The 25057-nt window shown below is 40.2% G+C and overlaps 1 protein-coding gene across 8 annotated transcripts in view; it reads right to left on the reverse strand.

Moving 5' to 3' along the window:
- BTRC (beta-transducin repeat containing E3 ubiquitin protein ligase) overlaps nt 1–25057 on the reverse strand; it is a 129240-nt gene that overhangs the window by 57649 nt on the left and 46534 nt on the right. For 4 of the 8 annotated variants that reach the window (XM_081912302.1, XM_081912298.1, XM_081912300.1 and 1 more), the window contains 2 exons: nt 16194–16271; nt 7344–7433 (listed from right to left, as the gene is read on the reverse strand). The exons of 1 other annotated variant lie outside the window; for it this stretch is intronic. In XM_081912302.1, coding sequence (XP_081768428.1) covers nt 7344–7433; nt 16194–16271 — 168 coding nt within the window. The remainder of the gene's footprint in view (nt 1–7343; nt 7434–16193; nt 16272–25057) is intronic. 3 more of the 8 variants (XM_081912301.1, XM_081912299.1, XM_081912303.1) reach the window with 1 other exon arrangement.

Consider the following 25057-nt stretch of genomic DNA (forward strand, 5'->3'; position numbering starts at 1 on the left):
TTCTCCCTATGATCACCAAGGAAAACCTTGTCTGTTTCCATATATATCTTGAATTTATCCCATTCATTATTAAATTTTGTATATGGAAACAGAAATAAAAGGAAAATAAAAATGTTGATAAAAAACAAATATATATTTGAAAAAATCACAGTAGATATGAGATAACGCTTACTACGTAAAAATTGCTTGAAGAATGAGACACTGCAGATAAAAAAATATGATAACTTTTTTCCGAAATCGAGATAAAGGGAAGTCGATGAGTGTTTGTCAATGTAAGTTGAGTTGTCTATGTTTTTATGTATTACATGTTTCGTTTTTCTTTCTTTTTCTTTTTTTCTTGGCTGTGTAAGTATGTTTGTGATATGTATGTATGTATGTATGTATGTATGTTAAAAAGCAATAAAAAATAAAGGAAAACCTTGTCTGTGTCAAGTGACTCACAGATAACTGCATATTTTCCTAAGGGAGACAGAAGTGGGTTGAAGGAAGACTGAATCATGAGATTTTTTTATTTCTACCTCCAGTTCTATAAGGTTGAAAGCTTTAGCATGCCACTCTTTTGCTACTCATCTGTTAATTCAGTAGAACCATTAATGGCAAAAGTGGCTGGGTAAACCTAGCATTTAAGAGGTCCTTGGTTGAAAACAGGCTGGGGGAGGGTGCAATGGTTTGTAAAAATCACTGGAGTGGAGGTCGGGGGTGGAGAGAACTATTTCTACCCTTATTTATTTCATGATGAACCCAACATGTAAAGTAGCTTCCAAGACAGGAGGAGGCTAAAATAAAGGCAACTGATATACAATGTGTGCATACTGGAGAGAGAAAAATGCCTGTTTACATGTAGTTTAGCACTCAAAAGAAACTCTGAACAGCTGAAATACCTTATAAATAGCTCAGACTCAGAGGAAGTGCAAACGTCTGCATTGTGAATTGTAGATCTTAATTACAGACAATGGCTGGTACAGCAAGTACTACAGGAGGAAAAAAAACCAGTGAAACAGTTGCACTGTTCATGGCTGGCAATAACTCTTCAGGAAAATATTTACTATCAATCAGTTATGAGAAAAGGGACTCTGTGCTCATAAAACAGCACGTTGCTTCTCATACCAGCACCATTTTGATTCAGCATAATCTGAATTTAAACGGCTTGTTTCCTGCGGATATAATTTTGGAAATAAATAAAACAAATCTTCTATCAAAATCTGGAGAATGTGGGAAGGGGAAAGGGAGGGGAGACGTGCACATTCTTTCTTCAATCCCTTTGCAAATAACTCTGACTAGGGGTGGGGGAAGGGGGAGACTGTGAAAATGTAAAATATTCCAAATTAAGGCAAAATAGCCTCATACTTAGATTATGACCAACGTGCCACTGTAAAGAAGCTGAAAAGCCTAACCCTTCAGATGATTTTAATTATGCTTCATGGAGGCAGACTACTTGTGGGTATTAAGTAAACTTCATCTCAGTTTTACATTAGTTATAACACTTTTTATTTCCATTTGAGAAATTATCTCCCAAAGATAAGTGTGTGTGTCAGAGAGAGAGAGAGAGAGAGAGAGAGAGAGAGAGAGAGAGAGAGAGAGAGAGAGAGAGAGATTGGATTCTAATTCCACAAGTTAAAGAACCATTTTGAGCCAAGTACAGCATCACAATGGAAATGCATCAGTTCCTGGAAGGCAGTATTAGGTTTGTTCAACCATAATTATAAAGGAAACATGAACCTGGGCACAATATAGACCATAGCAGAGTCCAACAGAAAGAAAAGCGGAAACCCCCCCCCCAGTACTGAACACAGAAAAGTCACAATAGATAAATGGTACTTCACTTAAGAAAAAGGTTGGCAAGACACCTCCAGGGAGATTCCAACAAGACTGGTCAAGACCTTATGTGCACATTGAAGGGCCTGAACATTCTCAGGGTCCGAAAATCTCAGGAGCACTAAACTCAGAGTTTCTCAAGCTAGTGTTTTTGATTTCAGGTTCACCTTCTAATATAGTCTACCTTCTGCCCACCCACCACCACCAGCCAACTATCTACTCATAGCAGGGGGTGTGGAGTCATGTGCACAAAGCCTGCTGCACGTGTTCAAAAGATCTGCGAAGTAGGAAACTAATGCAACACATGCATCAGAATGACTGACAGAACAAGACATATCCAACTCCTCTGAAGGAAAGCAGCCCACCAGGAAAAAACTGTTGCGGCAAAGCAACTCCTTCCAATTCATATAGGGATGATGGAGCAAGTGGGAAAGCAGTGACTTCCTAAGATTCAATGCTAGAGAGCATTCAACTCAGCCGTGTCTTGGATGATGAGGGGAAGGAAAAGGTCTACCTGTCTGAGAACCCCATCCCCTTTCTGGAACTTTTCATATCTGTCCAGGTGTTCTGCATCCCAAAGTGGGACACTTCACCAGCAGGCATTTTTAGCTGTGTACCATTCTACCGGATAGCTAAAGTGATCACAGTCACTTGAAGAGCCAAGCTTACTAAATAACAGAACAGCTGCTTGCCTGGCTGGCTTTCACTGCGCCAGTGAAAGCAACACCTTGCCTGTCCTTGAGCTCCAGTAAAAAGTTGTGAGGATGCCTTATCAAAAAAAGTTCGGCATAACAGCCAGTCCAAACTGTTCTAAGGTGCTGAATTAGTAAGACAGAGAAGTCTGTTGAAACTCAATGAAAGGATCCTTTAAAGGAGACAGAGGTGTCTACAACCTGAAATTCATATCTCCTATAATCCTAGGAAACCAAAGACTGGCTCTAATGCCTGGTCTACCTTGTGTCTGATGGTAGCTATAATTTTAATACTGCCAACATGCTGAACGGCTTCTGCAGTTGACAGATGCATGCTGATGGTTAGATACCAGCTTAAACTCCATCTGAGATTTTATATCCCTTTTAAAAGATTTGGCAGACTGGGTTTGCAGATCATTACCAGCTATATAGCTACTTCATTCTTCTTTAAATCTTCTTAGAATCTTCCTATGTCAACTAGTGTCAGGCATTTACTATGGCTGCCTTCAGACAGCACTTTATTCCATTTTCCTTACCTGATAATTTTAGTGTTTTAGGTGATCTTTCACATGTCAATTCAGGAAATCTAGTGGAAGTTTAGCACTCATTTGCACGCAAAATGCTTCCAGAAAAAAATCTGTTTGCAACCCCATTAACCTGGATAATCACAGGAGTTTTGTACTGAAATTTCCCTGTGGTTTTCACTGCTGCTTATGTGATGAAATTTAGGGCAGTATTCTGGCACTCAGTTCTTTCTTGCCAGCTTCCTGGGTGAATCACAGGGGAACAGAAGAGTGCATGCACATAAAAAGTGGTGGCATGTTTGATGATGTCCACTGTTGTGTCACACCATGTTCACTGGTGTGAATGGAATTTAGTGTAACACGGCAGTATATGGAAAGCCACAGTTTCAGAACACAACAGTTAATGCAGTAACATTAGAAACAAGGACAGAAGTGCTAACACTGCAACCAGAAAAAAGTAATGCAACAATCTCCACATCTAAATGTACCCTACACTGTTTTTCTTTAAATGCATTCTTTTGGGCCAGTTTTGAATATTCATTTTGGAAAGGCAGAGTGATGTTGAGGGCTACAAAAGGGAACAGATTCCTCTGTACAAAGGGAGGCCCACAAGAACTTTAAGTTTCAATTTATACCCACTGAATTTCACCTATAAAGCAAACTAGTGATATATTCACAGATACTACAATATTGAATCTCTGCAAAGTGGTTTGTTTAGTCTTCAGGATATTTGGCAATGCATATCCCATATCAACTCCACTTTCAAAAGGTTTTGAACTAGTAATGCAGTTCTCGTCTATGCACACCATCATGAGAAATATCCACTTCCTATGAGAGTTCAATGCTTCCCCACACATTTTAAGAACACCACTCGCAGCAATACACAAATATGCAAAATATGTGCCCAAGAATAAACACTCTGGTGCAGCAGTGCTTGGAAGGACCATATCTTTTATCAGAGACGAGGATTCATTACCTAATTTTTGTCTCTGGCTTTCTTCTCATAGATGTTTGTCAAGATCCCAGGGGAAATTAACAGAGTTCTAATTTTTGTGGGCGACCATTTTGAGGGCACACCTTTAATTAAAGGTGCTACAAACTACTTTTAGTAAGTGCAGCTCCCTTGTGATTTCCTGCCAGCCACACACAACTTCTGGTCAAACGAATGAGTTCTGCGTAGAAGAAAAGTTTACTGCTAGAGGAAGCGCATGCAGGGAAAATTCTGCCAAGCTATTTTATAATTTCAGGCTGAGAATTTGTAACCAAGAACCTGAAGGGGGTTTCCAAGAAGACAGCTATATGTTTGCAGAAAAAGGGGGGAGGGAGAAACACCCATTTGTAGAAAAATAAGTGTGCCGCTTGGGCTTGCTGATCGGAGGTTCGGATCCCTGCGATGGGGTGAGCTCCCATTGCTCGGTCCCTGCTCCTGCCAACCTAGCAATTGGAAAGCATGCAGTGCAAGTAGATAAATAGGTACCGCTCCGGTGGGAAGGTAAACGGCATTTCCGTGCACTGCTCTGGTTTTGCCAGAAGCGGTTTAGTCATGCTGGCCACATGATCCGGAAAAAACTGTCTGCGGAAGCGGACGAACACTGCCTCCCTCAGGCTGTAAAGCGAGATGAGCGCCGCAACCCCAGAGTCATTCGCGACTGGACTAAATTGTCAGGGGTCCCTTTACCCTTTACCTTTCAAGTAAGAATCAAGGCATCAGTTTGGATACAACACTACACAAAACGCTTCTCAACTAAGAAGATGCATTTGCATTACAGAGCTGATGTCCCCCATCTGCCATAGAAGAACTGGACATCGCCGTATTTTTCAGAATATTAGGAAAAAGACAACCACAAGGCCTCCACCCCCCAAAAAATTATGAGCCTGAACTCTGACCCTGTATCATCACATTTTAATTGCTCCACTGGAGTCATCCAGCACATGGAACAGGGACTGCAGAGACTTGGGCTCCATCAACATTTCCCAAGTCTTACTGCAAAAGACCCACCATGCCACTACATCACCTAGCTGCACCCTAAGCTACACTCTTTGCACTTACTTGCTTGATATGTATGTCATGGCTTGCCCACTCTCCCCTCATTCTACTGTGGACACGAGGAGGACACTGGAAATTTTTGTTACTGTTTTATGTTAACCACAGTTTATGAATCATCTGAACCCTAAACTGTGGTTAATCTTAAACTGCTGATCAGCAGAAATAAGCCAGCTTCACAAACTACTGATTGTGCATTCAGTATTGTGAGTCCAATTCTGAGGAGCTCCCTCCAAGCTGAAATAAGGCAGCCTGCTCCCTGATGCTTGGTAAACATTTTATGCTTGGTAAAGACTTTCAGCAGGCTCCCCCCCCCCCGAATCTTATGGTTTATTTTAACTATTTTTATGCTGTATCCCTCCATAACACCTATTGTACACAATACAACTGCAGTATTAAACTATGTATAAATTATTAGAACTAGAAAAATAGTAATAAATAAGCCAAAGTTAAAATTAACCACAGTTTCACAGAGGTTAGACAACAAGGCGAGCTGTGGTTAATCTAAAACAGAAGCAAAAACCTTCCAAACTCTTCCTTGTAGCTGCCCCTGAGGAGGAGAAGGAGAAAGCAAGCATAAGGCCTGTTGAGGTTTGCTACCATAATACTAAACTATGACTTAAGTCTTTTGTCTGACCAGCTCGCTGAAGCTCCTACCACACTGAGCTGCAAACTATGCAAAAGCATACAGAGACACGCACAATTGTACAGAGGGTGTGACGCCATACAGCTTGGTCCTCTAGAGTAACATTATGTATACTACTGAATGCCAAAATTCAAACAGAGGTATCTATCTGGCCTTAGGGAGAATTTCATTCTGTCTGGGGTTAAGCAAGCTTCCCACAGAGTTATGCACACTGAGCGATTTGCTCAGACTGCTCACACATTGGCACCATACATAAATGGATGTTGGATTCTATAGAATGACACACTTGAGGAGAAACGTTGTATGCGACAGGCAGTTTTACAGAAAGGTGGAGAAAATTTGCATGGCATTACTGTCTGCCAAAGGGATTATTTTTTATATTTGAGTAAAGTTAAAGAAAGGTTTCTTGGATATGGCATCAATCTAGAGCAAGAATACATATTCTGGGGGGAAAGGCATTACAGGAAGAAATCCCAAGGAATGAGGAGGGAGAAGAGGGCAATCATTTCTCTACCAGCCATTTTGTTGGGGGTGGGAAGAGGAGGGGGAGAGATGCTGCAAAAGCGCCAGCTGGTTTTGCTAACAGATGGCTGCATGCACTGATCTGTCCTGCAGGGCTATCCTGAACTTCCTTCCAATGGAAACATGAAGCTTAAGCAAGGCTAAACATGCCCTTTTTATATGCACTGTATCGTGGCTGGAATGTTTTCCAGTCATTCACAATCCCTCAGACACGGTTCTTATTTTATGGGAGTTATATTTAGTTGCAGGGGAAGCCAAAGACAGGATGCACATTTCCCTGAGAATGTCTCTTTTGATGTGGCAATGCAAAAGGGAACATACCCAATCCACCATCCCTTGGAAAGTGCTTTGTTTTAAAATCAGATGCGCCTTCAACACCGCCCTTCTAACCCACTGGCAATGTCTCCATATGTGAATCAAATCCCCCACCTCGGCTCCAGTTGTGTGACTTGAGACAGTAGCCAGCAGGGGGGGGTATGAGAATATCATATGCTCCCTGTCTAAAATTGCAGGGGCTTAAATTCAGAAAGGAGGCAGGATTGCAGCCCTACAATCTGAATGCCCACTCAGCTGCCTCTCTCTGCTGGAAGCAAACATGGACAACTTGTTTGGACAAAGACAGCATAAAAATAAATAAACCACCAGTTGGAGGTGCAACAGTTGAGTCGTGCATTTCTCATATTTACATGGCTACTGTATTGCTAAGGTACATTTGGCACATTTTTTGTTTTAAAGGGCCCAACAAATCATAAGATTAAAAAAACAAACCACTAGGATTTTCAACTTTCATTTCTAAATTTTCACCATATTATCACCCTAATTTCAAAAACTAATGATTATTATTATAATTATTATATTTATTTATATCTCACCTTTTTCCTTTACAGGCAGGGAACTAATGAGGCAGGGATTCTTAGGATTAAAACAAAAAAATGTGCATTACCGATAAAGGACTACATAAGTTCCCATAAGACCCTATGGACTCAATTAGGTTTACACGGATACATTCAGAAAGCACAGTATTAAATTGCCTCTCCAATGAAGAGAGAATTTGCAGCTTATTGACCTGGTACAAGAATGATAGTTGCAGCTTTACTTACTTTGGCCACACAGTTTTCAGTCTTCATAGCAGTGCTCCCTAAGCAAACTGCTTCCTGGTTGATGCAGAGCCTGGCACAGCTATTGTAGGTCTGTGAAGAAGAAAGGAAATAATGGTTTGGATGATGGAACTGTATTTGTTCTAAAGTTAAGGTGTTTCATGCATTTAGAGCAGCTAATTGCATTCACGGGCTTCTACTTTTAAAGCAGACAGCCTGCATTATATAGTCATACAGAGATATCATACACAATGGTCAAGTCTGCCCTACAGGGATTTGTACTACTTAAATCAAGAGCCTTACATTTCAAGGACCATGAAAAAAAATGCACCTCCAAGTTCTTAAATTAAGAAATCTAAGGGCGGGGGAATATTCCAACTCCAAACTCTTCTACAGCAGTGGTTTAAAGCAGAGACCCAACCTCCCCCACCACCTGCAAAAGCTCATTTTGTCAATTGTTAAAATGTGGGGTAGGTGGTAACACTCTGTTCTCCACAAGGTTATTATTTTCCTGGGGAACCGAAGCTATTATTTACTTAATTTCTACAAAGGTGTACATTCCAAGAGTATTTCAATGTGGTTTACAGAAAACTAAAACACAATGGAGCACAAATCTAAATAAAAAGCAAAAGATCCTCTTTGCATTCCATCCCAAAAACCCCAGCAGCAACAAGAAGCAAAAGTGTTTTTAATATTCCTGTGAAGGAGCAAAAATTCAAAGCATGAGGAAGGGTGCCCCATAGTGGATTTGGCTCCTTCCTATTTCACTTTGGACAAAACAAAGTACTGCCACGTAAACTTTTCTGCTTCTGGGTTCAATGATTCTTGAGGAAGCTTGAACAATTGCTTATTTATTTACTCACTGCATTTTTATGGCTACCCAATAACATACGTTGTCCAAGCAGCTCACAGAAATTTAAAAAATAAAATAAAATATTAAGAATAAAATGTAAAATAATAAAAGTAGCATAAAAAACCTGCTTCTCAAAGGGAAACAATAAAGCATGGATCCTAAGACTGAGATGGCCAGATTGAACAACTTGTGGGTTTTTTTTAATGACCTGGATGCATAAAAAGGCTTTAACCTATTGCTAAAAAGGCTGCAAGGCTGACACCAAGCAAGTCTCTTTATAAAGCATGTTCCATAATTGGGTGCCACCACTGAGAAGACCCTCTTCCTAGTAACTGTCTGCCTCATCGGGTAGGTAGGTATATATACAGAACAAGGAGATCTTCCGAATAAACTGACCCCAAGCTCTTTGTGGTTTTGTAAAATTTAAGGGTAGCATCTCTCTGAGAGAGTATGTCATACAGATAATATTGCGTTTTCAGCCACAGTCACAGAGGAATAGACACGTAATTTGTTCTTGGAATATGGCCACATAAGTTGAAGCAGGCAATATCTTGTGCATCCCCTTCTGTGTGAAAGCTTAGGAGGAATGCCTCTACTAAGATGCAAGCCACAGTGTTTAAAAAGGCATAAAAACATTTTCATTAAATCTGCTGCCCAATTAATCAGGGGCACCTTTTAAATTGATTAGAAGGTTTCAATTTTTCATCACCCAAACACTGCCACCCCTGTCATTACCTCATGTTGAATTCCTTTGTGAGATTCACAAAGCATTGTTACATTATTGATCATTCTACAGAAGTCCAAACTCCGTGTTTTGGCTATAAAAGGATTTCTGATTCAATTCTAGCTCAGAAACCCGAACTGTCCAAGCATCTCCTCCCCAATCACCAAGAGAGGCCATTTCTAGGCCACAGGAAGCACTGTTCGAAATGGCAGCCAGATACTGAGCCAGAGGCAGATAGCTTTGCGTTGGAGTGCTTTAATACGGTTTTATACTGCATATAAAGAATGCAAACATAAACCAGTTTGTTGAAAACTACCCTTTTGGTGAAAGCTGGCTATAATTCTGAACAAGTTTTCAATTTTCACACTGCTGCTAGGGTAAAACATTTTAAAGAGTTTAATTTTTACAGTGGCTTCAATGACACAGGATTATCCAACAAAGTAATGGCTAATCAATAGAGGGTTTAGTTGTCAGGTGAAACATATAACACACTAAAAGGGATTGATTGCTAGGCTCCTCCTTATTTACTGGAAGGTATATATTTAAAATGACACAAACTTGTTACCAAGCCACATTCCTTTAACCTTGCAAAAGCTGTTTGAGATGAGTGTTAAGCAGCCTATAGCAACACACTAATGGGAAAAAAATATCTACCGACGTATGACCGCTTCAAATCATGTCAGGAGCAGAAATGCAATGAGAGGAGCTCGGCGATGCAAAGCAGCATCTATCGCCAGACAAAGGTCCAAATTACCACCCCCAGATGCTGCTATGGAAGTGGAGAGACTGTCTGGAGTACCACTTAAAAATTACATGAAGTGTAAAACATTGTCTTTTCATAATCTGTGGGGGAAATCAGAATATTCTGAGGTGGTCTGAGGTGGTAAGGAGGGAGTATCTAAAATACAGAAACAATGAGCAAAGTATGAAATGGGTCTGTCTTCTTTTCAATAAACACTGTAATGCTTGGCCAACCTTCTCTCTGCAGCCATAAAGACTAAAAATTTACCTGTTTTAAACTAGCAGAAACTACTTCATATCTATGTTCCATAGCAGCGCAGGGTATATTAACAACTCTGTATCTCTTTGACTGACAAACATCTTAAGGTCTCAGATTTTTAGGTTATGCCCAAAGGTACAAAGGACGAACATGACCAACACACACATTGTATCACAACATTCACAACATTCAGAGGACAGGAATTGGTGCAGCTCTCTGCTGAATGCATTTACCAAGTCCAGGGTTGGTTCCTATGCAATGAATAAAATGGTCCACAGGTCCTTCCAATGTCAGGATCAAGTGGGCCTACTCTTAATCCTTTGAATCCCTGAGGGCTTCCAAGTTTTCCATCTATACCAATGGATGGCTTTTGCAATTGCATGGTCTAAATAAAAAGTGATTTCACAATTCATCCAAAAGATCTCATCTTTCAGCACACCAGCACTTTAATTGGAGAATCTAAATGTTCAATAAGATTTCTTTCCCACCCCTGTAGTCAATAATTACATGATTTATCAGAGAAAGATATTATTGTAGTAAAAACACAACAACGAAATCCAAGAGCACAATCTTCCCCCAAGTCATTTCCAGAGACAAGATTATTAAACTCTTTTTTTCATTGTTCAAACAAGGGCTTTTGCAGCAAAGCACCAATTGCCAAATGGTAAGAAAATAGTTATTAGACTCTGAAGAATTCAGTGGAAGTGGGAAGTTATACGAACAAATCACTCTTGCAGATTCAGAAAGATCGCTTTCATCTCACTTACAGGGCCTTATGAGACCTCCATTAATTACCCTTAAGGTCTTTCACACAGACTATTTTTTAAAAAGGCAATTTATTTATTTATTTCCAATGAGGTGCTTCTTCCGAAAGTATTAAATAATGCCTGCAAATTTAAAAGCGTTTTTATAAACAGGTAATTAAAAAAAAGGAAGATGAGAATTAAGCCAAGCTGCAGAGCATTACCCAGAATCCACTGTGATTATCGTTTCTATATTTAAAGTAAAATGTCTAGTCTCTGTTGCTCGGAATGCTTGTGGGAAGGGGAAAAGATCTCTGCAGGAAGTCAGCAAGAAAAAATATAGACTAGCCAAGCCAAAACCAAGAACATTTACAGAAACGTCCCCAAAGCTCAGTTTGTCATATTGCAATTACACCTTGCCTACTGTGGAGCCAGAGTCCCTAATTTTGCCACTAGAGGGAAGAATTGTCTCAACACATGGTGATGGCAAATGGGGAATGGGTTTTCCTGAGCAATTTCCATAACAATGCTCCCTTGGCTGTATGTACCTTCTAATTACTCAGTACAATTAAAATGACTAACCTAAAAACAAATGGGGGGAGGAAATGCTCAGCCCATTTCCAACATTTGTGTCCTCTTTTATCAATCAAAACAAGGAGAAGGACAATGCTACTTTGTGTCCCATTCCCGAGCCGCTGAAACTTTTTCAGTAAAACAATATTGACAAAAGCAAGGAGTGCTGAATTGCTTGTAAAACAAAAACTGAAACAGGAAAAAAAAATCCAAACAAAAGAGAAATGTCATGGTATTTAGCCATCTGGTAGCAGCTTGAAAACAAATTGTCCTCCAAAGAGCAGAAATACAGTATGCTTTCTCTCAGTTCACTGGCTTATGAATATAGCTCCCCCTCCTGCCTTTCCCCCTAAAGTAGATAAGCTAATGCTGGATGTGAGTGGCTTCCGCAAACTTTTTACGCTTATACCCCATTATTCAAAGGTCGCCCTAGCCAACTGGGCTAACTGCATCTTCCCCCCCAAAGGGCTACTGTATATGTAGCACCTCTTTAAAATGCTCTAGATTTTCTGCCTGCCAATGAAAAGTTTGCCTTGTGGTGGCTGATCTTCCAAGGCTTAAATCCTTCATTTTATAAGGCTAGTCATTAAAAGGGAAGATGGCAGGCAAGTCAGTCATTTTTCTTCCCCATTGACAATTGGTGACATTTCTCCAGCAGCGCACAAGGTGTTGAAAACCTGGCAGCTGTTACCTCCTGGGACGGAGCTCCTTTTTTATCCTCCTCTTGACAGCTTAACTCAATGGGTCAGCACCTTTAAAGACTGCAAAGTATCAGTGAAGTGGATGGCCAGAGTTGAATTACTGCACCCTTCCTAATCAATGTAAACCCTCACTGCAGGTGAAACTCTTCATCTATAGAGGTGCATGGGGGAGGAAAATGTAATGCCCTGAGCCAGATGGGTTTCATCTTGTGGTTTTTTTGTGGTTGTTTTTTAAAAGAAAGGAACAAGCTAACAAGGGGACAGCTACTTTGTCAGCTTCTTGGCCTCTCTCATGGCTCTGAGGCCCCAGGGTTCCAGCCACACAAGAGAAAAGAATTCAGCATACACGTAAACACTTAAAGAAATATAACTAGGGAGATGGCAACATGCTGTTTTCAAAGACTTGAGAGTCCTGCTCAGAGCTTTATTTATCACTACCCACGTTCATTGGCCTGTAAGTGGACACGGAAACAAAAGGTCAGGACAATAGACAACGCAAGCAATTTACTCCATTACGGGGGAATGCAGAAATGCCGCACATCTGACAGACCCGATTAGCATTGAAGTAGGGACAGGGGGCAACCACAGAGTTTTTAGGCTGAAGGACAACATTTCTGCTGAACAGGCAAGGATTTCTGCACAAGTGATATTTGGGATAATAACTGGCCCCAAGTACAAATGAAATAAAACTCTGGAGGACTTTAATAGTGGATAGGAAAACACAAAAGCAAATTATAAGCACGTTTGAAATAACTATTCCCCCTTCATACTGGGTCCCTTTTTCCTAACAAGCGTTCAAGATTGATACAAATTACACCTTAAACACCAACTCTTTTCCTCACACAAACATCTACAGCCTACTCTACAGTAACTAGGAAGCGATGTTCCTTTACTTTTGCCTCTCTTTTGCTCTGGCTTGCCCATACTTTTAAGCATCCTGCAGCACAAAATGTCAGAGGCTTTTTATGTCCTCTCCAACCTGTAAATGTTGTAGCTCTGTGCTGAATTGCTGAAGGAAGAGTTCATGAAAATGCTGGGTGGCTGGGACGGGGTCTTGGGTCCTTCACTTTCCTTTCATCGGGAAGCTCTTAGGAGAGATGATCCCAATGAAAAGTGCAATGCACATCATTGCAATCCCGCTGCCGTCAGCACATCCCCATGGCACCTTTTGACACGATTTCCTCTCCACCCCCAACTCACCCCATAGAGCAAGTCTTGACAGCAAAAAGGCACTTCATTATTACCCCATTTGAGCACAGGAGAGAGAAGCTTTCTTTAAACAACCTGCATTGTGCCAATATTTTTAAAGACAGTAGGGTAATCAAGTTCAGGGCAGCTCCGGACAGCTGCCCTGTGACCTATGCCTGCTGACCCTTGCTATTCATCACTTTCCTTTGGAGGATGAGGGCAAGCTCCTGGGGAGTGACCACTACAATAGACAGATACAAGCCAACAATAATATGGTTCCTACAAAAAAGAACGGGAAAACCCAGATGGCACTGCAATAAATTTACAGATCTTCATTCATGGCTCTGTTTAACACAACCAAAAGCCAAAAGGCTCAGAGGTCCCTGGGGAGCTTCCCCCTCATTGGTTTCTAAAAGCGATCTCTCTCTCTCTCTCTCTCTCTCTCTCTCTCTCTCTCTCTCTCTCTCTCTCTCTCTCTCTCCTACTAAGCCCCAACTCTTCAGAAATGGAGACGAAGCCCTTAAAATAACAAATGCCCGACCTAATCAATCTACTATTCGGATCCAACACTAAATGATGGCTACTGAAAACTAATTACAGTTTTTGGCAAGAACGTTGAATTTAAAATGGAAACATACAGGTTAAAAAGGCACTGAAGCATTTGAGGGTGTTTTAAAAAGACTGCACACATGCACAAAACAGGACTCAAACCAGGAGACTGATTCAATAATTCACACATTTATTTTTAAAATGAATCAGATTAGTCCCATGTGTGACCTGCCGGTCCATCTGTATTCACTGGACTTAATGGGCACTCTTTTCACACTAGCTTCAGTTTGAAGTATGAGAGAGATAAATTTAGTTTAATTTTCAACAGATCAAGCTATCCATTTTCCAAATGGACCATCTGGATCAGCCTATTAAAATTAATTTATAACTTAGCAGTGAGAAAATTCGTTTGTTAGCTTAAACATAGTTGCCAAAAACTTTGTCCCCTTGTCGTGGTTTTCCAAGGCTGCAAACACACATCCGCACAACCTTCCCCACCCATGGCCCCCCAGCATTCAATTTACCCCCAAGTCTTTCTTCACAGAATACATGCTAATAAGACCTAATTATATTTACTTCTCTAAACGGTACATGGCTTTAAACTAGGTTATGTTTCTCTCTGCTGGCTTCTTCTATGCACTGGCGGAGGAAGAGAAGTGTGGGAGGAGCGCACCGCCCCTGGCAGTGTCATCCTGGTGGGTGCCATCGCGGCTGCCCCCCTGCCTGTGCTGGGTGCCATGCCCCCGCAGGCGGCATGCCACACCTCCAGGACACACGCCTGCCTGCTCTCCGCCCGCTGGTCCCAGAGCATGACGCTCCGCCACTGTTTCTATGCAAGAGTAATGGGAGGTGGTCAAAGGTGCCCACTAAACATTTGAAGTACATGACTTCCCGTAAAGATTCCTGGAAACTTTAGCTGTAGCTCTGTAGGAGGTCAGTTACAGTTCCCAATATTATTTGGGAGAAGTGTTACACTTTAAATGCATGGAGCCAAAATAAAGGCCACCATAGGTTACACCTCCATGTGGAAATGTGTTTTCATTCTGCAATGCATAATAAGCAGTGCTGTATACCTGCCATGTGTACATAGATCAAGCAGATGATGCTTGCAAAAGTTCTCTACCCCATGTACTTGCGGATCAGATACTGATGCTGTCCTTTCATGAGTGAGAATGATTGTTGTGAATTTTAGTGTCAATTTACTAAATAGTAAATAGACAATAGGAAGTTTAAGGAGTGGCTGGATGTCCAGCCTTATTCCCCCCCCCCAACAAATTTGCCCTCTCCTGAGCAAAGGAGTACATAATATACGTTTGCATTCAAAGAAGAAAATAGAACTGTTTTTCATAAAATAAACACATTGCTTTCTCGATTCCTTCTAGGTCCCTATAGGACTATCCAGACAGGGAATTTATTTACCAACGGGATATTGAGATATCACAAATGGATCAATGGCAACAGCTTTATCCTTTATGCAATATCACACACACAAAACCCCCTAATATGGGATTCTTTCCCAGAAATGGAAAATCTAGATTAAAGGGGAGGGTGGGATAGTGATATTGGTTGAAATGTTGATGCCAACAGTGTTGTGTGGATCCTGCATAAAAAAAAGAAATAAGAAAGTGCATATCTGAGGAGCATTGATTTCACAAATACATGGCTGGAAGCATATCTGATCTCAAAGATATAGCCTGCAGGCCAATTTGGAATGACTTTGCTTTTCCAATGAGTTCAGCCAAGTAATACCTCTTCTTTATTTACTGTCCAAGAAAATCTCAGCTGCACCCTGCTAATGCCAGCTACCAGGCCTCACTAACCAGAATGCTACTGTCTGCAAACTAGTAACAGCAGCTGAAGGTTAAGACTATGGCATAAAGCATCAATAACCCTTGTGTGTAAGGGAGTGCATCTAAATTCCAAGAATCACTTTTTAAATTGGCAGCCAATTCTGTATTAACTGAAAAGCCTATTAGCTCACCTTTCTTCTGTTCTGGTTCAAGTTTAGATTAGGAATATAACTGAATGTTTGTTCCTTTAGTTATGGCCACACACATAAGAATCAAGGCCTATTGGTCTGAAAACCTGCCTGATAGCAATACGATCTTGCTATTCCCCAAGTGGTCAAGGGTGGTTGCAGAATACGTGGATCTCTTGTACAGCATATAACAAGGAATTCAGTATCCATCCATTACTAGCTCAGCAAAGAATCACACCACCTGCTTGACCCACAAGATTGCTCTCTAAGGCACATTACTGGAGCAATATATGATACATAAGAAAGTAAGCTTGCATACTGCTCTGGAAAGATGTGAATTAGCTCCAAGGTGCCTTCCAAAGAATGGCTGTTGTAACTTGAAAGTTTATATACTCTTTCAGGAAAGAGAGAGGGAGGGAGGAAGAGAGAGAAAATAATTCCTTTGTGTTTTGTATCTTTCCAAATTGCAAGGGATGTCAAAGGACTCTAGGTCATTCAAGTAAAGGGGCTGGGTGGGTTTTGCACACCTAAATTCAGTGCATACCTGCCTGAGTGCATTCTTCTCGGGAATGATCTTCCTGGGGGGCTCGTCATTGTTACAGTCTTCTCTCTCAGATGAATTCTATGCAGATGAGAGGGGAAAAGGTGGAAATCATTAATTCAGATATTTTCCTTTCAACACTGATCTAAGAAAGCAAAAAATCTGATGTTTTCAGCAACATTACCTATGAGATTTCACTTCCTTAGAATTCTTTTTGTTAAGAGGCGTCAATATTTTTTATTTTGTCTGGCACGCAATTGGATAAATTGGAATGAGTGTCTGCCATAGGCATAGCCTGTGACACATCCAGTATCATGAAAATCAGCAAGCCACTATAAACAGACCCTAGACATAATCCTTCATGATAGATACCCATCTAATTAAACAAGACTTTCAAAATATTACAAAGTCAGATTTTTTGTATTCTCAGCATGTGTCCAAGCACTTCCATAATGCTGGATCTGAACTCTTCTACATAACTAAAGTGGGATGCCCTGGCTCACAACAATACTAGGGTTTAATACAATGGAATTACTTCCACTTCAATGACTTTGATAATGAACATTAAGAACCTAAGAAGAGCCTGCTGAACATTCAACTTTTGGATATCCATGACTTCCAATGTTATGGAAGAGGGAGAACAACTTTTTCCTATCTATTTATAAACTTCATGTCACCTCTTATTTGCCTTCTCTCTAAATTGGGAAATCCCAACTACCACAATCATTTTGGTTGCCTTTTTCTGAACTTTTTCCAACTCTACAAGGTCTTATTTCGTGTGAGGAAACTAGCACTGAACATAATATTCCAAATGTGGCTGTACCATAGATTTGTATAACCACAATTCCCTTCCTAATGCGCCCTAGCATTGAATTTGCCTTTTTCACAGCTGCTGCACACTGAGGTCAACATCTTCATTGAGATATCCACTAGGACCCCTCATTCCTGGTCAGCCACAGACAGATCCCCTGAGCATATATGTGAAATTATGAATCTTTTTTGCCCTGACTTTACACTTTGCATTGAACAGTGTTTTCCATTTTACTGACCATTCACTCCGTTTAGAGATGTCCTTTTGGAGCTCTTCACATTTTCTTTTTGTTTTAACAACCCTGAGCAATTTAGTATCACCAGCAAATTGGGCCACCTCTCTGCTCACTCCTAACTCTAGATCATTTATGATCAAGTTATAAACAGGTCCTAATACTTATCCTTAATGTTTCCATTAAGATCCAAAAGCCTGGACAAATAAAAATGTCTTCAGCCTTTATTTAAATGTATCAACTATGGGTGCCAACCAAATGTTGTTGGCATGTTGTTTAGGAAAAACAGACTACCTTGGAAGGTGGTGGACTCTCCTTCATCGTAAGTTTTTAAAAAGGTGTTAGCTAGCCATCTATCAGGCATTCTTTAGTTGTGATTCCTGCACTGCAGGGGGTTGGACTAGAGTGATCCTTGAATCACTTCCACCTCTACAATTCTATTTTTCTGAGATTGTATAAATGGGCACAGTCACTAAGAATGACTTGTCACATGTCATTGTCCTAACAGCCACTCCCACAGATGGGTCAGAAAGCAAGGCATCACCCACTGATCGTAATACATGGTTTGGGTAGTTATTTGGGAGACACTCCTTTAGGTACTTGAATCCAGAGTTGTTCAGGGCTTTATATGCTAGCAACTGACAGCCAGTATGTTACAAAATTAAGCATCACAATGTCAAAAAAGTATTTTTATGGGACTTAGAAATGTAGAATGCAAAAGCTCCTGGAAGCAGTGACTTTGTGGAAAGACCCAAATTAGTCCTGTGAGTTGCAACCTAAATACTAAGAAGAACACAGAGGAACTCCAAAATACCATGCCACTGTTACAATATAGTTTAGTAAGCTGATATATTTGCTACGTACTGATACTAGCTGTTCCAGAAGCTCTTTTACAGCTAAAGACTTTGGTATAAATAAAGAACGTTATAGAGGATGTAAAAACAGACAGAATTTCAACCCAACAGGTACCGTATTTTTTGCTCTATAACACGCACCAGACCATAACACGCACATAGTTTTTAGAGGAGGAAAACAAGAAAAAAATATATCCTAAACGAAATAGTGGATATATGATTTTTATGATTCATGCTGTGGCCACAGACATGTGATCTGACAGTGAGTTTAGAGTAGCCCAATGCAAAAATCCTGAGGATCCATGCTTTGTAACCACGGAGGAGGGAAGGAAGGGGAACCATGGATCCTCTGCTCACGACTGCAGCAGATCCCCCCGCCACCCGCAGGCATTCGCTCCATAACACGCACAGACATTTCCCCTTACTTTCTAGGAGGTAAAAAGTGAGTGTTATGGTGCAAAAAATACGGTATTTTGGCTAACCCAAATGGTAAAGACTGAGTTACCATGAATAGAGTCTGGATAGGAAAGGGTAGACAAAGCACCATCCACTGTCTTGGTCAATCTACTTATAGAGTATGTTTTAAGGAAGGATCTGAAACTGGAAACTGACTAATGATGAAGGACATAGTCCATGAAAAGGTTAAAATATGGGTGGGAAATATGGAATTAATAACACAAGTAGAGAAGAAGAAGAAAAAGTAAAACTAGTACATACATTATACTTTTAGGGTGGTACCTGAATACGGTACTAACAAGTGGCAGCACCAATAATAATAACATATATTTGAAGCGCATGCTCCTTTTCCCCCTTTGCCTTCCTTCTAGGATAAATGCATTACCAAATGCCATGGAATTCAACAGCCTTTATGTTGCCTGTCCCAACATGCTTCAAGTTTACCAATTTCTTCCTTGAAACTAAACAGCTAATTTGAAACCTTTGTTTTATTCATTATCTTTATAGGTGGCAAGACTAAGAGGTTGGCTGAACAAAGACCAGACAATGACTGCCAAGTGCATATGGTGGCTCACAGCTTGCCGTCACCCCATTCTACTGCACCAACACAGCAGACTATTAAAAAGGAGCGCTGCTCATGCACTTTTGTCAGCAAGTTAAGTTACGCTTGGCAAAGGATGAAAACTGGAAAAGATTATGCTCCTTAAGAAGCAGCAAAGATGGAACCGATTGCTTGGAAACTGGAAATCTTGTTTCCATGTGGACAACAAGCTTTAGAAAACAGAAAATTCTTTGCAATCTTTAGATTCCGCTACGCATTTTAAAAATAAAATAAATAAGTACATCTGAAGGCATCACTCCTCACTGAACTGCTCATCAGGTCTTCATACCACTTTTTGGGGCCTAGGGTCTGGGCCCTTGGGAGCAAAAATTAGGACCAATAAAGGAATGTTTGGGTCTACTGATCAATAAAGGAATGTTTTGAGTGAAATTCTAAAACTGTGAATACAGAATACAGCATCAAGGAAATCAAAACTGCAGTAAAATCACATCGGAGGGAGAAAGCAGACGCCCCCCCCACAGCCCACCCCAAAAGATGTGGGTGAAAACCCTGACAGCTCTTGATCGTACTAGATTGAATGCTTTCTTTTCACCAGGCTGCTCTCATTTGACAAATATTTTTACAAAAGCAAGATATGTGGAATCTCTCTCACAAGCAGTACAATTTCAGGCATGAAGCACAAGGCACAATTAATCAGGTCTTTTTTGAGACCAGTTTACCTCATAGTCTGTGCTCTGGTAATCTTCCCCCACATCTAGCACTCAGCAAGCCAACATTTCCAGAATGACAGCTCAACCCTTAAGCTCAACCCACATGGTATTGGTAGAAGGTAATGTTTGGAATTATCCCATGATCACCAAATGCTTATTAGAAAGACAGTGGGATTATGTGGGGCAGTGAAGTATGGAGGACACACAAAAAATCCCACAATAAAAATGCCTCCTATAAGCAAGCATTGAATATGTAACATAACTGTAAGGAAAGTCTGAAAAGAAGTATGAGCTTCTTTGGCCTCTCTTGTGAAACAACCTTTCCGTGGAACTTAATCATGATTCTAGTACAGAAAATTCTGGGAAAGCTGAGCATGTGAATGGGGTTTGAAATCCTCATTCTTATCTTAACAGTTAGGCACACTTGAACTATCAGCAGCAAGGTAAAGATCACTTCTCTTTTACAATGCTAACAGGAGCATGTTTTTGAGACAATCCTATGTTCTAATCTTAGACAGTTAAGTGTCTAAAAGAGACCCTTGACAAATTCCATTTGTGTGAGAAGACTTGTAATTAACAGAATTCACTTGCATGGCAACATAGCTACCCCAACGCCCGGTACTACCCTAAACTCAATACACAATTTATTAATATCAATGACATAGGAAACTCAGCCGCCACCCCTACCTAAAATGTCCTCATAGTTGCACTGAAGCAACTGTGATATTGCAGCTTTCATGCCTATAAACCATCCAAACAAATGCTGGAATCAGATGCAATAGATGGATGAAAGCATTCCAAAGGACTATCAGCTGAACATAACCACCTTTTAAGACAGCCCCTCATCTCACAACAGATATCACAATAACCATGCCAACTACGGGGATGCTTTTCTTCTTCTTCTTCTGAGGGTAGGAGGAGGAAAAGACTGTACTTGCCAGCACTAATTATAAAGCCATACAGATGCAGCACTTTTTCAAATGTCTATCTGTGTGTGAGAGAGGAACCATGTCTATGCAGAGAGCACTTTTTATGCTTTCAAATCCTTAATCCTGTTTGGAGCTGTCAGTGGGGGTTAATGGAAGCTTTGGATAGGAGAATTCCAATCTGGTTGGCAGATGGATAGGTTGGTTATAGCTGCATAACTATGTCTTGCCTGCAGGCACAATTCAGAACACTGTTAAAGCAATATAAAGTCGCTGTCAAGCTGAACCATTTGGATCAGTAGCAAGGAGAAATAATAATAAAAGGAGTTCATTTCTGGGCCTTGTGCGTTCATGCTAGTATGCAGAAACTGATTAATTGTCGTCGTGTGCTGGTCGGCTGTACCTCCGATTCCTACTTCTGGAGTAGATTTTGCATGCTAATATAATCATTCTCCCTCTTGAGACATTAGCAAATAATCAAATGAAAAACAGGATCATAATTTACTGAGATTCGGGCAATTCTCTATGCAAATTTGACTTGTTATTGCTGCTGCCTCGTTAATCTGAATGCCTTTGACAAACTCCTTTGATTTATGAACTCATGACAACTCCAATGTGTATATATTTTGCTAGATTGACATTATCATTAAGAGTGGGTGGACTGAGCTCACATGAATGGCTGATTTTATTCGCTGGTGTCGGCTGCTCAACAGCTGAGCATCTCCTTTGCACAAAGCCCCCAAGCGCAAGGCTCTTCCCATCTACCCATCCATTCATCATCTCGATGTTAATTGGCCCAGGCTTTAAGCAAATTTTCAACACGATTTAAAGGCATGATGACACTGATTACTGACCCTCTGCCATACGGTGCCTATTGATTAACCTGACAGAGATGATGAGCTTGAGGGAAACTAGGTGTGTGGAGACCTCAAAGGAAAAATATATATTGTTTATGCAGGCAAAACACTTGTCATTATCCCAGAGGCCAGAATTGGTCTTTAAAACATCCTATTGCCTTTAAAACCTGCAACCAATAAGGAAAATTGCATGCTTGCTTTTGGGGGAGAAAAGCAGTTACAAATGTCTTGTCATGTGCATTCCCTATTTTAGCAGAGCTTCTGGTGACAAACAAATCTCTTCCAAACAAGTAGGACTTATGCAAGCCAATGTATATGAATAGACAAGGATATCTGGAACAGGGGCAGAGGGAGATGAGAAGAGAAATGAAATGAGCTGGTAGGGATTAAACATGTATAGCCTGACATGAGCATTTCTGGTCTATAAAACAGACACAGAAGCAGCAGAGTCAGTTTGCAACTAATTCCGTAAGTACCTCAAGGACAATCTATAAGGTCAAACACAACATTCTAGGTACTTTGACAGGCTGATGTTAGGTTTCCTGGTAGTCCAGGGGAGAGGTTTTTGTGCCCAAATTGGATTTCATAATCTTGTGGGACACTGCAGGGGGTAAGCAAGTAAGGGCTGAAAAAATTCATTTGAATTACTTTTGCGACTCTGCCACAGTATGGATTAAAGAGAAGGAGGGAAATAAATGCCAATCTAATGGTTGCAGGAGAGTAAAATTCCTATAGTCCCTTTCCAATAACCTTTGTAAGTGATAGATGAGTTCAAGAGCCTTGCAACTGTAAAGGGACCGTCAGCATCCCGATTTCATAAATGCAGTTTGTCAGATTATAAATCTCAGCTCCTTCAAAAAGCACTAGTATGAAAACTGACATAGCTCGTGCAGAAGAAAATGTAAACTTCTTTACAAAAATTATGGGCTCAACACCCAATTAAATCATTTAACAGACTCCATTCTCTCATCTCAAGAAAAATAACACACTTATGGCCAAAACACAACTTTTGCAATGTTAAGGTTTTGAAGATAAGAATCAGGAAGCAATGCCAAACAGAAACAAACCTCAGACTAGTTCACCAAACTATAGAGAATGGCTTGAGCCCTGAAGAACTGTGTCAATGATCTGCTCTCTGAACATTCAAACACACTGCAACAAACCAGCAATGCAAACTGCGTTTTCCTAGCTTTTAAGAAGTTTCATGTAACTGAAGATTTTATTTGTAAGAGGCTTATGTTTACACAAATATGGCAGTAATTTACATTATCATCAATTAAAGGGAGAGTGTGGGAATGTAAAAATCTTTACAGGTAGTCTCCCTAGTCATCTGATCCAGTGCTATAGGAAATGAGTTTGTTTCCTACAAATTAAAAATACAGGCACCCATATGTCTAACTCTAGCTTTTAAGGCAAGTTTTAAAGAAACAAATAAGCAATTCCTATAAGGGTGGTGGAAGGGGACAATATGAAACGGTACTTTTCTTACCATGCTGAAGCACAGTATTGACTTCATAATATAACCTATCTATTTATTATTTTGAGCCATATCTAAAAATGCTACAACAGCATGTGTCACTGCAGACATGGGCATCAAAACTTCACCAAAACACAAAGCAAATGGCCACTTCTTTTTCTTAATTTCAAATTATTCATTTATTGAAAAGATTACAGTTAAAATACTTCAGTATCATACAACGGCATGTATAAAAGCCCATGTGCATGAAAATGATAAAAGATTTTCAAAATCATCTAAGATTAATAAAGCCAGATTCTTGTAAAATAAAAAGAAGCAACCTAGATTATTTTAAGAGCACTAAGTTTTATCTATTAAACAGAGTCTATGAAAGAAGGAAGTCTTCCTGGCTCATATTTATTTCCTAGGAATTTAAAAAGGAACAAAAGTGGTACATTTTAAAATATTCACAGTTTTGAACCTTAAAAGCTAGTTAACTAGTTCACTTCGATAACATCTTATTTATACAAGTATATATCCAGAGAGTTTCTGAGTATAATTTTCCACATATTAAGTGAAGAACATTTGCTTCTGCTAATCAGGACATCTGGTTATTTTTATAACTCAGACATCTGCATTAAGCGGAGCTGTTTCTTAATTTTCCTAACAAGAAGTTAAGATTAGAACTACAGAAATGTTAAGGAATTGTTTGTGGGTTTTCTTTTTAAATACAGTATGTATTTTTATTACCTTTTTTGACTATACAATTTTATGGCTAAAGGACATTGGACCATATTTACCAACACATTTTTAGAATAATAGGACAATAGGTAAACTGCAATTTGTGGGCTCCGCTTTAACTTGCAACAATGCTACATCAAAGAGGGAAACCAGGTCATATGCAACTGGAATGAATCTTTGCTTGTTTGCTCCATTTTCATATCTTTGTTTACCAAGGGTCAGCAAACCTTTCCAGCAGGGGGCCGGTCCACTGTCCCTCAGACCTTGTGGGGGGCTGGACTATATTTTGGAAAAAAAATAATGAACGAATTCCTATGCCCCACAAATAAAATAAAGAGATGCATGTTAAATAAAAGGACACATTCTACTCATGTAAAAACATGCTGATTCCAGGACCATCCGTGGGCTGGATTTAGAAGGCGACTGGGCCGGATCCAGCCCCCGGGCCTTAGTTTGCCTACCCATGGTTTAAACACACAATACATTTAAAATGCTGGATTCCAGCATAGAAGAAGCATCAAATTCAAGAATTGGTCACTTTCATTCTCCCCTCTGCAATGTAATTTAAAACTTTCATGAAGAAAACAAGTTGTCTAGGAACACTTTCTGAGTAGAGAAAGAACAGCACAAAAACAGACTTTGAACCAATAGTGATATGTCACAGGGGTATCAAAAACATATTTCTATCACTAACAAGAGGCAGCAGGAGTCAAAAGGTCTGGGGAGGCATTCTTTTTTAAACACTTTATTTATTAAAATTCTCTAGACACAGATTATTCTCAATATTATAGCTTAATCTGCATGGGAGCTGCAGGTACTTGAAAAATGCATTATAAGGTAGGCTAGCTTCACTGTACATTCTGTATCAATCTTTCCAGATACAGCTTTCTAACTTGTACTCCAATACAGTGGTACCTCTGGTTACAAACGCTTCTGGTTACAAACGCTTCAGGTTACGAGCTCTGCTAACCCAGAAGTAGCTGCTCCTGGTTGCAAACTTTGCCCAAGGATGCGAACAGAAATCGTGTGTTGGAGGCGCGCGCGCAGCGGGAAGCCCAATTCGTGAAAGCACGCCTCACGATAAGAATGGTTTCAGCTTAAGAATCGACCTCTGGGACGAATTAAGTTCGTAACCAGAGGTACTACTGTATTTGTATCTGCTGTACAAAGCCAGATCCAATGTCTCTTAAAAGTAGCTGAACCCAGAACTCTCTTACCAATCCTACCCCATAAAACATATCCAGCATTCCTTCTGACAACTC

The sequence above is a fragment of the Podarcis melisellensis genome (assembly GCF_964234715.1).
Source record: "Podarcis melisellensis genome assembly, chromosome: 5".
Classification (NCBI taxonomy): Eukaryota; Metazoa; Chordata; class Lepidosauria; order Squamata; family Lacertidae; genus Podarcis; species Podarcis melisellensis.